The following is a 16,534-nucleotide window of genomic DNA, read 5'->3' as shown; positions in this document are numbered from 1 at the left end:
TCTCAATCAGTACCCCGTTCCTGCCTTCTCCCCATACCCCCTGACTCCGCTATCCTTAAGAGCTCTATCTAGCTCTCTCTTGAATGCATTCAGAGAATTGGCCTCCACTGCCTTCTGAGCCAGAGAATTCCACAGATTCACAACTCTCTGACTGAAAAAGTTTTTCCTCATCTCAGTTCTAAATGGCCTACCCCTTATTCTTAAACTGTGGCCCCTGGTTCTGGACTCCCCCAACATTGGGAACATGTTTCCTGCCTCTAACGTGTCCAACCCCTTAATAATCTTATACGTTTCGATAAGATCCCCTCTCATCCTTCTAAATTCCAGTGTATACAAGCCCAGTCACTCCAGTCTTTCAACATACGACAGTCCCGCCATTCCGGGAATTAACCTAGTGAACCTACGCTGCACGCCCTACAGAGTTGCATTAACCAACACCAGTTCAATATAACTTCTTGAATTAATTCTATTTTTTAAAGGGGCTGGATTTGCCTATTTGCCACCATGATGTGTAGCAAGCTTCTGAGTAAAAAAAACACACTTTTCTGGAATTGTTTTGTCTCCTGGCGGCCAGGTTTTGGCATTTTTATCCTCACCAAATCATAGAAACTTGCTGGTGTTGAAATGCTGGCCACTATTGCAGTACTGTGTGCAGTTTTGGTCTCCAAATTTGAGCAATGATATTCTTGCTATTGAGGGCGTGCAGTGTAGGTTTACTAGGTTAATTCCCGGAATGGCGGGACTGTCGTATGTTGAAAGACTGGAGCGACTAGGCTTGTATACACTAGAATTTAGAAGGATGAGAGGAGATCTTATCGAAACGTATAAGATTATTAAGGGGTTGGACACGTTAGAGGCAGGAAACATGTTCCCAATGTTGGGGGAGTCCTGAACAAAGGGCCACAGTTTAAGAATAAGGGGTAGGCCATTTAGAACTGAGATGAGGAAAAACGTTTTCAGTCAGAGAGTTGTGAATCTGTGGAATTCTCTGCCTCAGAAGGCAGTGGAGGCCAATTCTCTGAATGCATTCAAGAGAGAGCTAGATAGAGCTCTTAAGGATAGCGGAGTCAGGGGGTATGGGGAGAAGGCAGGAATGGGGTACTGATTGAGAATGATCAGCCATGATCACATTGAATGGTGGTGCTGGCTCGAAGGGCCGAATGGCCTCCTCCTGCACCTATTGTCTATTGTCTATTGCTGAGGTACTGGTGGATAGTCGGGGTGACCTTATAGAGATCTTAATGAGGTGCACAAAATCATGAGAGGAATAGATTGGGTAGATGCACAGAATCTCTTGCCCAGAGTAGGTGAATCGAGGACCAGAGGACATGGGTTTAAGGTGAAGGGGAAAAGATTTATAAGGAATCTGAGGGGTAACTATAGATGTAAGGTGGCGTAACTGAGGGCGTATGGAACGAGCTGCCAGAGGTGGTATTTGAGGCAGGGACTAGCCCAACGTTCAAGAAACAGTCAGACACGTACATGGTTAGGACAGGTTTGGAGGAATATGGGCTGAGGAATATGGGCAGGCGGGATGAGTGTAGCTGGGTCATGTTGGCCAATGTGGGCAAGTTGGGCCGGAGGGCCTGTTTCTATGTGGTATCACTCTATGACTCTAGTACTAGTTAATTCCCAGAATACTAGGTTAATTCCCGGAATGGCGGGACTGTCGTATGTTGAAGGGCTGGCGCGACTAGGCTTGTATACACTGGAATTTAGAAGGATGAGAGGGGATCTTATTGAAACGTATAAGATTATTAAGGGGTTGGACACATTAGAGGCAGGAAACATGTTCCCAATGTTGGGGGAGTCCAGAACAAGGGGGCCACAGTTTAAGAATAAGGGGTAGGCCATTTAGAACGGAGATGAGGAAAAACCTTTTTAGTCAGAGAGGTGTGAATCTGTGGAATTCTCTGCCTCAGAAGGCAGTGGAGGCCAATTCTCTGAATGCATTCAAGAGAGAGCTAGATAGAGCTGTTAAGGATAGCGGAGTCAGGGGGTATGGGGAGAAGGCAGGAACGGGGTACTGATTGAGAATGATCAGCCATGATCACATTGAATGGCGGTGCTGGCTCGAAGGGCCAAATGGCCTCCTCCTGCACCTATTGCCTATTGTCTATTGTCTACTACATTCCCTGGCCTTTGACGATATTGGAATATGTACGTGCCTCTGAAGAATGCACCTTCAGCAATTTAAATTTGATGGCATTATTGCATGCATCACTGCAGAAGCGAATAGTTATTTATTTTGTTCTTTTTAAGGAATCATCACAACAATGCAAGAGGCAATGAGTGGCGCTGTGGATGTGATTATTCTTCCGCACACTCAAATTACTTTTGCCTTCAGAATGATGTGGTATAAAAAAAAAGGATAAATGGCATTATCCTTCGTACTTGATGGATTGAAGTCATTCGGGAAGAAGGTTTCCTTGGAGTTTATGACTTTTCATAACATTTCAGGCATTTTGATCTAAAATTATCTGATGCAAAGTTGCTGACAGATAATCTGGCAATGGAAGTGCCCGTTTGTTGCAAGCTGATGTGACTACAGAAAGTACTTTTTTTGGGAAGAATTATCATATCATATCATATATATACAGCCGGAAACAGGCCTTTTCGGCCCTCCAAGTCCGTGCCGCCCAGTGATCCCCGTACATTAACACTATCCTACACCCACTAGGGACAATTTTTACATTTACCCAGCCAATTAACCTACATACCTGTACGTCTTTGGAGGATTAAATGCAGGATTTAGGGTAGACAAATTATGTAAGTCTTTTTTAAACAAAGAACAAGGATTTGCATGTACAAAAACATTCCCCTTTTAATGATCAACACAGTATTTTTGCTTAAATGACTGATTACAATATGTTCTCTGCATAAGTAGCTTCAGAAATAGATCAATTATTAGCTGCTCAATGCATTGAGAGCAAATCTAAATGTTCTGCTCTCTTAATCAAATTTGTAAAAATTATAAAAATATATATGGGGCAGAAGGGAAAATGGCATGTGCATTTCTCGGAGTTATATTTAAGTCCATTGAATACAAAGGCAAAGGAATGTTACTCATTCCCCATAAGAACTCATTTGAAGTATTGGATAGAGCTCCAAGGATATAAAAGAAAGTATATTAGAAAGGATACAAAGAAACTTCAATGGGATAATGAGATGAAAGAAATATTTTAAAGAAAGCTTGCAAATTTGGAAATTTTGCATATAAATAGAAAAGATTAAGGATGTGCCAAGACGTGTTATGAAAAATAATCTTTGCCCATAGGATTTATTTAGAAGGTTTGGGGATGGCAAACAAGGAAATAATATTTGCAGTGGCTAGCATTTCCATAAGATTATCGCTTGAAGAATGACGTGAAATGTTAGGAGAAATATTTGCTTTTGAAGAATTACGGCTCAATATTTGTCTAAAATGGCACATTAAAGTAGTGCTGTGCAGTGGATCTAAGTTGTGCACAGCAACGATCTTGCGTGTAACATTACACGAGGACTCTGCTTCCACTCGCTCTATCCATGCAGATTTGCCGAAGGATTAGTGTGATTGTGTGGGTGACATGGAAGTTGACCAAAAACTGGGAAAGAGCCGGAATGGACAGGATTGAAGGGGTGGAGGGGGAGGGGAGGGGGGGAGGGGGGGGGGGGGAGGGGGGTAGGTCAATAGTTTCTCAGTATATATCACGGAAAGGAGGACCAAATAACCATAGCAGACAAAAAATGGTCTGAAATAAAATTGGATTAAGTCAGAGGGAGGGGGCGAGTGTGGTCAGAGTTCTGACTGGGGGGGTCCAAATGCCATTCCCAGCAAGGCAGGGGTAAGATCAGAATAAACACTTAAACTGGACTTACCTGCAGAAGATTTCACCTGGAGCTCCCTGGAACTACAGGCCAAGTAAGGGGCACTCCACTTTAACTTGTCCAGAGGAAGCTCAAAATTTCCCAGTTAAGGCTGGCTTTTGATGAGGGGCCTGTGTCATTCAAGGGGGTTCAGAAGCACAAGTGACGTCGAGACATGCATGTGTGCTGCCTGACACCACCGTGCACATTCTGTATCCTTGGAGTGTGAGTATATCACATGCACAAGAAACATGTTCCAAACTGCATGGCATGTACACATGACATTTATACAAAGCAATTGGCTTTAGATTAACTTCTTTGTCACACTACATGTAAGAAATTTCTTGCTTGGAACATTTTAATAGAAACGAAGAATATAAAGGTTGCAAGGGGTTGAGACAGCTTTAGACGAGCTAGGAGAAGCAGAGCATGATGGGCCATATGCCATATGCTCCTGGCGCTGTAAGTGTCAGGTCTAACCATGTCAAATACCAGTGTTCAAATACAATACAATAATACATTTATGAAATTACTCTTAAAAATGGAATTATCTAATTTCTACCAATTTATCCTTGTTTAAAACTACACATATTAATGTTGGAGAAAGTGACCCTGCAAAGGATCTTTTCGAAATGCACATCTGGTTCAACATTTACAACAAATCTTCAAAATATTTATTTTGCAAACAATAGTACTAAAGGGGTATATATATCAGCAGCAGCATTACAAGATTTTGACAACACAGTTCATTTTGAAAACAGGTTCGTATCGTAGCCATTGAATTTTCTAGGTATTTTTGATTCCCAAATATATCTTTTCTCATAAATGGCCAGAGAATAATTCTGAATTCATTGCTGCCATTCAGTCATTTATTGTTAATTTTACTGCTATCAGGAAATAAATGAACCACCTGCTGGACATCAAGTCAGTGAAGTGATGGCAGTGAACAGAAGGACACAACAGCTGGAAAAAGCAACCCGAGAGAGAATAAGTTGATTTGGATGGTAAATCAACATTAACACCGATCTACCAACTGTAATTGCATTGCAACCCGTTAAAAAATATATTTGGAGTGAAAGACAACATATACAAAAGTTTCCTACTGACGGTAAGAAGTACCTTATGCACACACCTTTCACTGCTTTATCTACACAGTGTGGATGGAGGATTGTTGCTGTATTCCTCTCTTCTCACAGATTAGCTTGCCACACTCCAACTCAGTGGAAAGGGTGGTTCCAGAGATGGAGTAGGACGGATGAGGCTGTTTGCATTGTGATCCATAAAAGAAACAAAAGGCCTTGCATGCAATAAAACAAAGGTGCAGAAACAGCTTTAATGACCAGGAACAGCAAAGGAATTACACGCACAGAAAACTAAAAAGCAAAAATAAATAATGAGTGGCTTTAACTCAAGGTTGAAATAAAATAAATGAACACAATCGATTGGGAAAGATGAGTTATTTGGCAACCGAGCCGTAATACTTTTTAAACAATGTAATTGGTATGCATCATTTAAAGTTAACCTTGCAATGAAAACACACGTTTATTTGCGATATTTCCAAATTTAGTCAAAGCCAAGAGAATATGGAAATGGTATTATAATTTTTTGGAGCTGAATATTGATGAGAAAATATTTTGTGCATCTGCGATATTCAGTGCCAGCATTATACTATGAGATAGAGACATGTACAATCAAAATATAATCAAATTAGTTGTAGGTGAAGCAGTTAGAACTTTGGCAACTATGGCTAATACCAAGAGACTGGAATGATGCTTCTGTTGAAGAGAAATTCAACATATCTTCATTAGTGAGATAGGGGTCAGCATTTAAAGCTCTTCCCTAATTGTCCTTTAGAAAGTGGTGGTGAGCAACCTTCTTGAACAGCTGCTGTCCGTGAATTGCAAGGCATCCAGTGTTTCAAAGGTAGAGTGATCGCAATTCTGATCCAGTGGCAACGAACAGATAGATCCAGTGGCAGCGATCCACTGCCAAGTCAGGGAGGTATGTGATTTGGATGGAACGTTTCCTTTAGTGTTCCCATGCGTTTGCTACTCTACAGGTGTAGGGACCATTGTTTTTTTGAGCTGCTGCTGAAGATGCCTTGGCAAGTTGTAATGGGTCTTTGCATTGTATGTAATGCAGACATGTTGTTTGAGGAAGTGTAAGGTTGGAATGGCAGATGGAGCCACCAGGTGGCCTGTTTTTTCCTACGTTATGTTAAGATGTCTTGAGAGGTATTAAGTCAAACTCATTCACGTGAGTGGAGAATATTCCATTACAGTCCTGACTCATACTCATGTAAACAGTGGATAGGCTTTGGGGATTCAGGAGGCGATGTTACTTGCGGCAGAAAACCCAGCATTCAGCCTTTGCCTGGGATCACAGTATTCACGAGGCTGATATGGTTTGTGATATTGGCCCACAGTGGACATCAGTGTGGTGCCCAATTCCATTCAAGGCACTGTAACTGAAGATTGGGAGGGAAGTACCATGTGCAAGTCAGGCACTAGCACTCGTGTAGCATTGACCATGAAAGATGAACTTCTCGCTCCTCCTCTCAAGAAGACTTTGCAGTACTCACTCTCAACAATGCCAATAGAGACATTTACTAGGTTCAGGAGGTCTGTCAGTAATGGTTCTCCCAGACCACTCCTGGATGTTGAAGGCTCCGACCCAGAGCTCACTCTGTGATCTTGTTGCTGCTTCAAGTAAAGTTCATTGTGACAAAGTGTTCATTCATCGACAAGAGTGACTCTGTCCATGTGCTACCTGATGCTCAGAGACTCTGTGAGATCCAGAGCATAATGATGAATACACCATATTCTCTAGACTCCCTCCCCAGTATATCCCACTGGATTGTACATGGACATTGTATACTGAGGCCTCATGATGGATGCGACCTGGGACGTTGGCTGAAACTTAAAACTCTATTAGTACGTTTGGCATTTGCTTGATGAGTGCAGAAATCTACTCCGCAACATCAACCCTATTTATATAATGGTTCTTGGCTGGAAACATATATCTCTGCCAACACTCACAGCTGCTGTAAACTGGAGGTACATTTTGAGAACATTCACTCCTTTAAAACAATCTAAGACCTGGCAGCACTTCTATCAAATCTGTTAACCCTTGGAGATATATTTTACTTAATATTAAAGTGAATAAGTTTGATTCACAGGAGTTGCAGTCAAAATGCACACTTTGCATTAATGAAACAGTTTGTAATATACACATTATATAGCACCCCCTTCAATATTTCTCGTAGTCATTAATTACGATTGTAAACATACCAACATATTTTCTATTTTATCATTTGAGAGAAAAAAAATTGTTTGAATACAATGGAAACCTGTTACAATATTATAACTGTACATAACCATTTTAGTGCACATATCTGGAATATTTCTCCATATTTCCAACGTATTGAAAACGCCAGGCAAGAGTTGAGGAAAGGAGGCGGCAGACAAAGTAGGAGAGAGACGGGCAAATAACACAATACTGCAAGACATTGGAACATAAATGTTTGGTCGTACAAAACTGGACCATCTGCCTGCTGGTGATTTTGAGTCCTTTTAAATCTATTTTAAAGTTAATGAACATTTTACACAGATACACGTGGGGAGATTAAAAAAAGGCATCAAATGAGGTAGTAAGAGTAGATGAAGATCTTGCTTTCTGACAGAGAATTGCAAAGAAAAAATATTATTGTGATATTAACAAAATCAAAGCAGAAGTGCTCAAGACCAGAGTACCATTATCATTTGCACCAACAACCACTGCCCTCCTAGTCTGTTCTTAGTGATTGCTTCTGACAGAAGGTCCATTCCTAACATGAGTAAAGTTGTAATAATAAAACCCAGGGAGCAGATTAATATTAAGAGAGCTATAAATCATTTAACAATTTTAAAAATGTAAAGGGAAGATTAGTTTTTTTTCTGTGGTTTCCCGAGAAGTGAGATTATTGAAACTAATTCATTTTCTTTATGAAAAAGAAACTGTTTCAAGACATCATTACAAAAGGACTAAAATGGTGATGATATTTTATATTATTATACATTGTAATTTCCCTATGTAAATATAAACCAAAATTAAGTGAAAGATATTGTATTTTATGGCACGAGTAATTTGAGGAAATGAGAGATATCAATTTACCTCAACTTTCATTGATATCCTTATCGTTTTGCATATATTTAACCTATTAATGAATGACTGTTTATTTAGCCTGATGAATGGGACGTAAGATTATTTTTTATTTTCATTCCTTTCTGGTGTTCCCCTCGTTAATTTTAATAATCGACCTTACATGATCAGAGCCAAATCCAAATTTACATTTGAGTTGAAAATGATTTATTAGCAGAGCACCACAAATGTTATAATTTGACGCTTTATATCGAAACATAACATAAACACCAATGTACCTGTTCAACGTCACTGTTTCTTCTGGATTTGTATACAAATTCACCGATAGCTACAAAGACTGAGAGCACTAGCCCGACAGCGAGCACAATAAATATCCCTCCTATGTTTTCAACACCAAGGGCACTTGCTTCCTTGTTCTCCTCCTCCGGGCACCCGTTGCCACGCCACCATTTCTCTTTCATCAAGTGTAGTTTTCCTTCCTCCTGAAGCTGTAGGATAGCTATTGTGACTTTATCTCTGTACGGAGATCCTTAATGAATAAACACAGAGGTCAAACAGAAACAGCGCCAATACAAACAAACGGAACATGAAAATGTGTAGGAAGGAACTGCAGATGCTGGTTTAAAGTGAAGATAGACACAAAACGCTGGAGTAACTCAGCAGGTCAGGCAGCATCTCCGGGGAGAAGGAATGGGTGACGTTTCGGGTCGAGACCTTTCTTCAGACTGAACTCATCAGTCTGAAGAAGGGTCTCGACCCGAAACGTCACCCATTCCTTCTCTCCAGAGATGCTGCCTGACCCGCTGAGTTACTTCAGCATCTTGTGTCTAACAATTTAAACATCAGACGATTCAGAGAACTGCCAAGAAATTAAATTTCATGATTGTTTAGGCAATTATTCCTTAAGCTGCAATCCCTAATTGTCCTTAAATTATTATTTTTCATCCAAAATACGCAGTGAAATTATTTTATTTGTATCATTTAACAGATGATCTCTTTCTAATTGTGTTCTGCAAAGACTGAACTTTGAACGAATTCCCTCAAATCATCCAAATAATAATAATAATAATAATACATTTTATTTGTCATATGTAGGTTGGCACAGGGTCAACGATATAAATGAAATGTATTTGACAAGACAACGGGTCACCTCAGCAGTAATATTCCAAGGATAAATAAGGTTAAAAAATGACATTAGTAAGGTAAAAAGACAATATTAAAAATCTTCCTTTATTTGAAAGAAACCTTTTAGAGATACTGTGTAAACATGCCAAATTTGTCCGACTTTGCTATCAATCTTTTGGGAACTATTGGTCCCATGTCTATTTCTAATTAGCAAAAGTGATTTGAAATTGCAAACACAAGAGACAATGGCAACAGCAAATCAGGAATCACAATGAATTCAAAGGATGCACAAAATAAAAAGGATAAAAAGTGTAAATAGCTAATTAAATTTGAACTTTGGAGATAAATAGCAAATCGGAAAGATCAAAAAAATGTTGGTGCTTCAGTGAAGTTGGTATTTGGAATGATGCAATACAGTGTGGCATTCATCAACAAAACCATTAAGAAATTAGACTATATTGCCAATTGGGAGAATAAATCTGTGCCAAAGTGCGGACATAATGCTGTTCACAAGTTCACAAGTTATAGGAATAGAACTAGGCCATTCGGCCCATCGAGTCTACTTCGTCATTCAATCATGGCTGATCTCTGCCTCCTAATAACATTTTCCTGCCTTCTCCCCATAACCCTTGACACCCGTTCTAATCAAAGATTTGCCTATCTCTGCCTTAAAAATATCCACTGACTTGGCCTCCAGAGCCCTCTGTGGCAATGAGTTCCACAGATTACCTACCCTCTGACTAAAGAAGTTCCTCCTTACCTCCTTTCTAGAAGAGCGCCCTTTAATTCTGAGGCTGTGACCTCTGGACCTGGACTCTCCCACCAGTGGAAACATCCTTTTCACATCCACTCTATCTATGCCTTTCATCATTCTGTAACTTTCAATGAGGTCCCCCCGCAACCTCCTAAATTCGTCATTCACGTGTGATATGTTGTGCTGCAAATGGACATATAGATGGTCCCCAGTGTCAAAGGGCTGCACTAGAAGGAATGACAAAAAGCTGTATGGATTCCCAAATGGCTACGATGCAGCGGGTAGTGCCGCTGCCTCACGAGCACCGGATTGAATTGATGCAGTTCTCTGGCACTGCTGAGTTCCTTCCATGATCGCCTGCATTTTTCCCAGGTCTCCTCCCACATCCCAAGGACATGCTGGTGGGTAGGCTAATTGGCACATGTAGATTTCCAAATCTCCCCCCTCGTGTAGAAAGATGACAGGAGAATCGGGGTGGGCATGCTAGGCACGTGAGGGGATATAACTACAGGAGAATAAGTGGGTGAATATGATTAATAGGATAAAGATATGCCACCAAATATTAAATCAGGGAATTGAATTTGAGAGATAAGGGAATGGAAACAATAGACAATAGGTGCAGGAGGAGGCCATTCGGCCCTGCGAGCCAGCACCACCATTCAATGTGATCATGGCTGATCATTCTCAATCAGTACCCCGTCCCTGCCTTCTCCCCATACCCCCTGACTCCGCTATCCTTAAGAGCTCTATCTAGCTCTCTCTTGAATGCATTCAGAGAATTGGCCTCCACTGCCTTCTGAGGCAGAGAATTCCACAGATTCACGACCCTCTGACTGAAAAAGTTTTTCCTTATCTCTGTTCTAAATGGCCTACCCCTTATTCTTAAACTGTGGCCCCTTGTTCTGGACTCCCCCAACATTGGGAACATGTTTCCTGCCTCTAACTTGTCCAACCCCTTAACAATGTTGTACGTTCCGATAAGATCCCCTCTCATCCTTCTAAATTCCAGTGTATACAAGCCTAATTGCTCCAGTCTTTCAACATATGGCAGTCCCGCCATTCCTGGAATTAACCTAGTAAACCTGCGCTGTGGAAACAAAATGGAATATTACCTTAATTCTACTTTCACTATTTAATGATTGGTACTGAAGTCTTGAAATTCCTTATGCAACACTTGGAATTACAAGAATGATCCCAGGAATGAGTGGGTTAACATATGATGAGCATTTGACGGCACTGGGCCTGTACTCGCTGGAGGATGCGAGGGACCTAATTGAAACGTACCGAATAGTGAAAGGCTTGGATAGAGTGGATGTGGAGAGGATGTTTCCACCAGTGGGAGAGTCTAGGACCAGAGGTCATAGCCTCAGAATTAAAGGACGTTCCTTTAGGAAGGAGATGAGGAGCAATTTCTTTAGTCAGATGGTGGTGAAACAATGGAATTCTTTGCCACAGAAGGCTGTGGAGGCCAAGTCAATGGATATTTTTAAGGCAGAGATAGATAGATTCTTGATTAGTATGGGTGTTAACGGTTATGGGGAGAAGGCAGGAGAATATGGTTAGGAGGGAGAGATAGATCAGCCATGATTGAATGGTGGAGTAGACTTGATGGGCCGAATGGCCTATATCTGCTCCTATCACTTTATGACCTTATGAATAGACGTCTAAGAATAGTTAATGTTAGTAAAATCCATTGAACATTTGACAAAACAATTAGATGCTTAAATGGTCAACACCAAGAAATATCTTAATGGATGAACTATAATTGCCCAACTGTCTATTTAATCCATAATTATCACGGTATTTAGAGAGAAATCCATGTCACAGAGCCAAATAGCATGGGAAAAAAGGCCCTTCAGCCCAACTTGTCCATGCTGATTGGGTTCTATAGCTGAGTTAGTCCAATTTTTCCCTATCCTCGTAAACGATTCCTATCCATGTACCTAACCAAATGTCTTTTAAATGTCATCATTGTATTTGTTCCTACAGTTTCCTCTGGCAGCTCGTTCAATGTAAGCCTCACACTGTGCATGAAGAAATCGCCCCTCAGGTCTCTTCTAAATCTTTCCCCTCTCACCTTAAGTCTATGGCTCCTAGCTCTCGACTCTATCCTAGGAAGAAGACTGAGGCCATTCACATGAGTTATGCCTCTAATTATGTTGTATGTCTCTAATAATGTCACCCTTCAGCCTCCTATGCTGCAGGGAGACCAGTCCCAGTCTACCAGCCTCTTCTAATTCAAGCCCCCTTGAGTGCTGGTAACATCAAGATGAATATTGATTAAGTAATCCTTCATTACACTGACTTGTAGCAACAGAGCAGGTTGTCTGAACATATAACAACTGTTAAAGTTGGAAAAAACCTCTCCAAATACATTTATGTTGCTTTCTGCAGTATTTCTTAATCACCAAGTGTTGTTGCCTTTGGCAAACAAAGAATACTGACTGTATATAGCACTGTTCGCATTGTTTTTAATATATTTTATAGGTACTAGAAGCAGAGAATAACTATGGAAAACATGTAAATATAAATGACAGGACTTTCAACAACATGCTACCTTGATGTGTAAATTAAAGGAAATGTGAAGCTACTGAGAAATGTTTCAAATTTTTTTGAACAAGCAAAGATCATGCTCCTAATCAGGGCGTAGATACACCTTTAGAGAAAACTAGACCATGTGGAGCCGTTGGGTCCATTCCTCGTAGAGGGGGGACTGGGAAGGGGAGAGGGTGTGACTGAATGAGCCCTGGACCCAAAGCCTCTCCTGTATTGGTGTAGCACCCTCAATTCCCTCCCCCCACTCAATCCCCCTTATCCCCCTTATCCCCCCCTCCTCCCCCCACTGACCCACTCCATCCCCCCCTACCCCACCCCCACTGGCCCCTCCACTGGCCCCACTACCACTCCCCCAGCCCTGCCTCCACCCCCATTCCCCCCTCCCCACCCCAATTCTCCCCTCCCCCTCCCCTCAACCCCACTTGCCCCCACCTCCCTCCCCTCTCCCCTCTCCCCACCCCCAAGCTCCCCTCCTTCCCACCCCCACTCTCCCCCACCCCCCCTTCCCCCCACGCCCACTCTCTCCTCCCCACCCCCACTCTGCCCTCCTCCCCACCTCCACTCTCTCCTGCCCCCACTGTCCCCCTTCCCCCCACCCCCACTCTCTCTTCCCCCCACCCCCACTGCCCCCCTTTCCCCCCACCCCCTCCCCCCCCCTCCCCACACCACACTAAACTGAAATATTTGATGCCATGAAAAGTGTCGCAATATGAATTTTTCCCAATATTTCTGTTTCCCATGTTTGAATTTAAAATAAGTATTGTTATATAGTCATTTTCTCCGTGTGTTTGCTGATTATAGGATATTAGGTTTAATGCATGGATAATCATGGAATAATTTTGTGATACCCATGATAGTGCGATCAATTATCTGTAACCTCGCTGTAATGAAAGGATTAAGTAAAGCTTTGCTCAACAATCAGTGCATTAAAATGCATTCAGTTGCATTAGTATGCATGAAAGCCACACAAATTGTTAGGGATATGGTGAGTTTTAAACATAGGGAATGGCAGCCGCTATCCTTAAATTACAGACACTTTTTGAGATAAACATTCATGATAAAAAAAATGATTAATGGGGATTATTGCAATCTTGAAAAACCAATTCATTTTAGTCAAATGAAGGGGGGCAGCTGGTAGATCAGCTGCCTGGTACCTCCAGTCAATCGTGTTCAATCCTGAGCTTGGGTGCTGTCTAAAGTGTTGGAGGAAACACAGGGAGAATGTGCAAACTCCACACAAAGGCAATGTAGGTTGGTAGGTTAATTGGCCACTATAAATTGCCCCCTAGTGTGTAGGTGGATGGTAGCATCTGGCGGAGTTGGATGAGAAGATGGGGAGAATTTTAAAACATGGGATCAAAATGTGATTAATGTAAATTAGGATTTTCAACAACATGCTACTTTGATGCCACGCATTCATTTCCTCCCGTCTAGACTACTGCAACTCCCTATACACTGGGATCAGCCAATCATCCCTGTCCCGCCTGCAACTGGTCCAAAACGCCGCAGTGAGACTCCTGACGGGTACCCATAAAAGGGACCACATCACCCCGATTCTGGCCTCTCTCCACTGGCTCCCAGTACGGTACAGAATCAACTTCAAGCTCCTCCTATTCACATACAAAGCCCTAAATGGGCTTGCCCCCCCCCCCCCCCCCCCATATCAAAAAAATTCAAACCCACCTCTCTATCTCCAGGTCCCTCAGGTCGGCCGACTTGGGGCTACTGACTATCCCGCGGTCTAGGCTTAAGCTCAGGGGTGACCACGCTTTTGCGGTTGCAGCTCCGAGACTGTGGAACAGCATCCCTCTCTCCATCAGAACTGCCCCCTCCATTGACTCCTTTAAGTCCAGGCTCAAAGCCTATTTCTACTCCCTAGCGTTTGAGGCCCTCTGAGGGGGCGCCGTGAACTGTTTATGTATGTGCTGTTATGTTTGTGTGCCATTGTATGTTCGTTCTTTGTACCTGAACTAATGTACAGCACTTTGGTCAACATGGGTTGTTTTTAAATGTGCTATACAAATAAAATTGACTTAACTTGACTTGACTTGATGTGTAAATTAAAGGACATGTGAAGCAGGCTACTGAGAAATATTTCAGAAATGTTTGAACACGCACAGGTCATGCTCTGTAATCAGGGCGTAGATACACTTTGGCTTGGTGAGCCCTTTCCAAGCTGTACGAGTCTATGGCTCTTTAATAGTAATAAACTATAGTGACTCACAGCTTTGCGTTAAATAAAAAAAATCAGAGCAGCAGTAAAAGCTGGGAAATGAATTTAAAGTAATCATGAAGAAATGTTGAAATAAACCGATGAAGGATCGAAAGTTATTAAAAAGTTATTAGCTTTGACATTGGTTAAGGACTGACTGCATCGGGATAGCTATTGATAACCAGTTACTTCCATTGCTCAAAAAAAATTGACGGGAAATTATTTGCATAAATGAAGGCACTGCCAGTAAAGAAAAATGAAAGCAAGAATTATGGAACATTTAATACCTTTGCTCCAACAGAGAGCCGAGATTCAAATAAGAATAAATACTGGTGGAACATATTTTGAAGGAACATCTATCCCGGTAAATAAGGGATAAACTGGGGAACTAATAACAATCAATAATCACATATTGGAGCTGGGGCTGTTCATGATAGATTAAGTACCAATGCAATACATGGGTTTCAGGGAGAGTAATTTTACAGACATTAAGACCTAAATTGTCAAGGGTGGACGTGGTAAAAAAAACTAGAAGCACGTGGACAAGGAATGGACTTGACATTCTAATTTCAAAGTCCTACAAAATTAAATCAAAACATTCTGGAGAAAATAACTGAAAACAAATGCTTAAAAAAAAACTACAGAGGGGATGTACTAAAATACATCAAAAAGATGTAATTATTTAATTGCTCTATTAGTTGTGCTCAAGTGGCTCAAGTTGCATCATGATTTTGTAATCGTAGTAATTTTCCTTGAATGTGCTTTTCTGCGACCAACAAGGAAGGCAGGTCAGACAGACAGGAGTACCTGGGTGATAAGACATGTTGAGACTCTGGTCAGATAAGGGAAACATGGGTCAGGTACTAGCAGCTGGGATCAATTGAATACTTGGAGTATAGGAGATGCAGGAGTATACTTCAGGAAATTAAAGGACAAAATGGGGCCATGGTATAGTTTTGGCTGAGAAAATTAAGAGAATTCAAAGAGATGTTTTGTTCAGTTAGGGCAAAAGAGCAACTTGGGAGAGGATCGGGTCTATCGGAGACCATTGTGAACGGCCGCAGGGGATGGGCGCAGTCCTCAATGATTATCTATCCTCTCATTTCACTATGGACAGAGACATGAAGAGCAAGTAGGGTAGGCATGCCAATTGGGATGTCTTGGGGACTTCTTGCATTGCAGTCAAGGAGGTGCTGAACATCTTAAAGCATATAAAGGTAGATAAATCTCTGGGGCCTGGCTCAGTATATCCCAGAACACGGTGGGAGGCTATTCATCAAGGGTGAAGTGCCAGAAGACAGGAGGGTGGAGAAAAACCTGGGAACTAAGAACATTAAGCCCGACTGTGCGGTTGATAAGTTACTGGAGGCGATTCTGCGGCACGGTAGCGCAGCGGTAGAGTTGCTGCTTTACAGCGAATGCAGCGCCGGAGACTCAGGTTCGATCCTGACTACGGGTGCTGCACTGTAAGGAGTTTGTACGTTCTCCCCATGACCTGCGTGGGTTTTCTCCGAGATCTTCGGTTTCCTCCCACACTCCAAAGACGTACAGGTATGTAGGTTAATTGGCTTGGTAAAATGTAAAAATTGTCCCTAGTGGGTGTAGGATAGTGTTAATGTGCGGGGATCGCTGGGCGGCGCGGACTTGGTGGGCCGAAAAGGCCTGTTTCCGCGCTGTATAGATATGATATGATATGATAAAACATACATGCAGTAGGATTGATTGGGGAATAGTCAGCATGGCTTTGTGAATGAGAGATAGTGCCTCACAAATTTCATAGTTCTTTGAAGAAGTAAACAAGTCAACAAGGGCATGTCAGTAGATATAGTCCAAATGGACCAGCAAGGCCTTTGATAAGGTTCTATATGATAGGCAGCGCTGAAAGGTTTTCACCAGGTTTT

General features: G+C 41.9%; 1 protein-coding gene across 4 annotated transcripts in view; it reads right to left on the bottom strand.

The window, feature by feature from the left end:
• grik1a (glutamate receptor, ionotropic, kainate 1a) overlaps positions 1–16,534 on the bottom strand; it is a 329,820-nt gene that overhangs the window by 13,737 nt on the left and 299,549 nt on the right. For 3 of the 4 annotated variants that reach the window (XM_078408895.1, XM_078408897.1, XM_078408898.1), the window contains one exon: positions 8,265–8,515. In XM_078408895.1, coding sequence (XP_078265021.1) covers positions 8,265–8,515 — 251 coding nt within the window. Of the gene's footprint in view, positions 1–4,978; positions 5,144–8,264; positions 8,516–16,534 lie in introns of all 4 variants that reach the window. The other variant, XM_078408896.1, reaches the window with a different exon arrangement.

This window comes from Rhinoraja longicauda, chromosome 12 (genome assembly GCF_053455715.1).
Source record: "Rhinoraja longicauda isolate Sanriku21f chromosome 12, sRhiLon1.1, whole genome shotgun sequence".
NCBI classification, from domain to species: domain Eukaryota; kingdom Metazoa; phylum Chordata; class Chondrichthyes; order Rajiformes; family Arhynchobatidae; genus Rhinoraja; species Rhinoraja longicauda.
The sequence above is the reverse complement of the archived record's forward strand: the minus strand, read 5'-3'. Positions and strand labels throughout refer to the sequence as shown.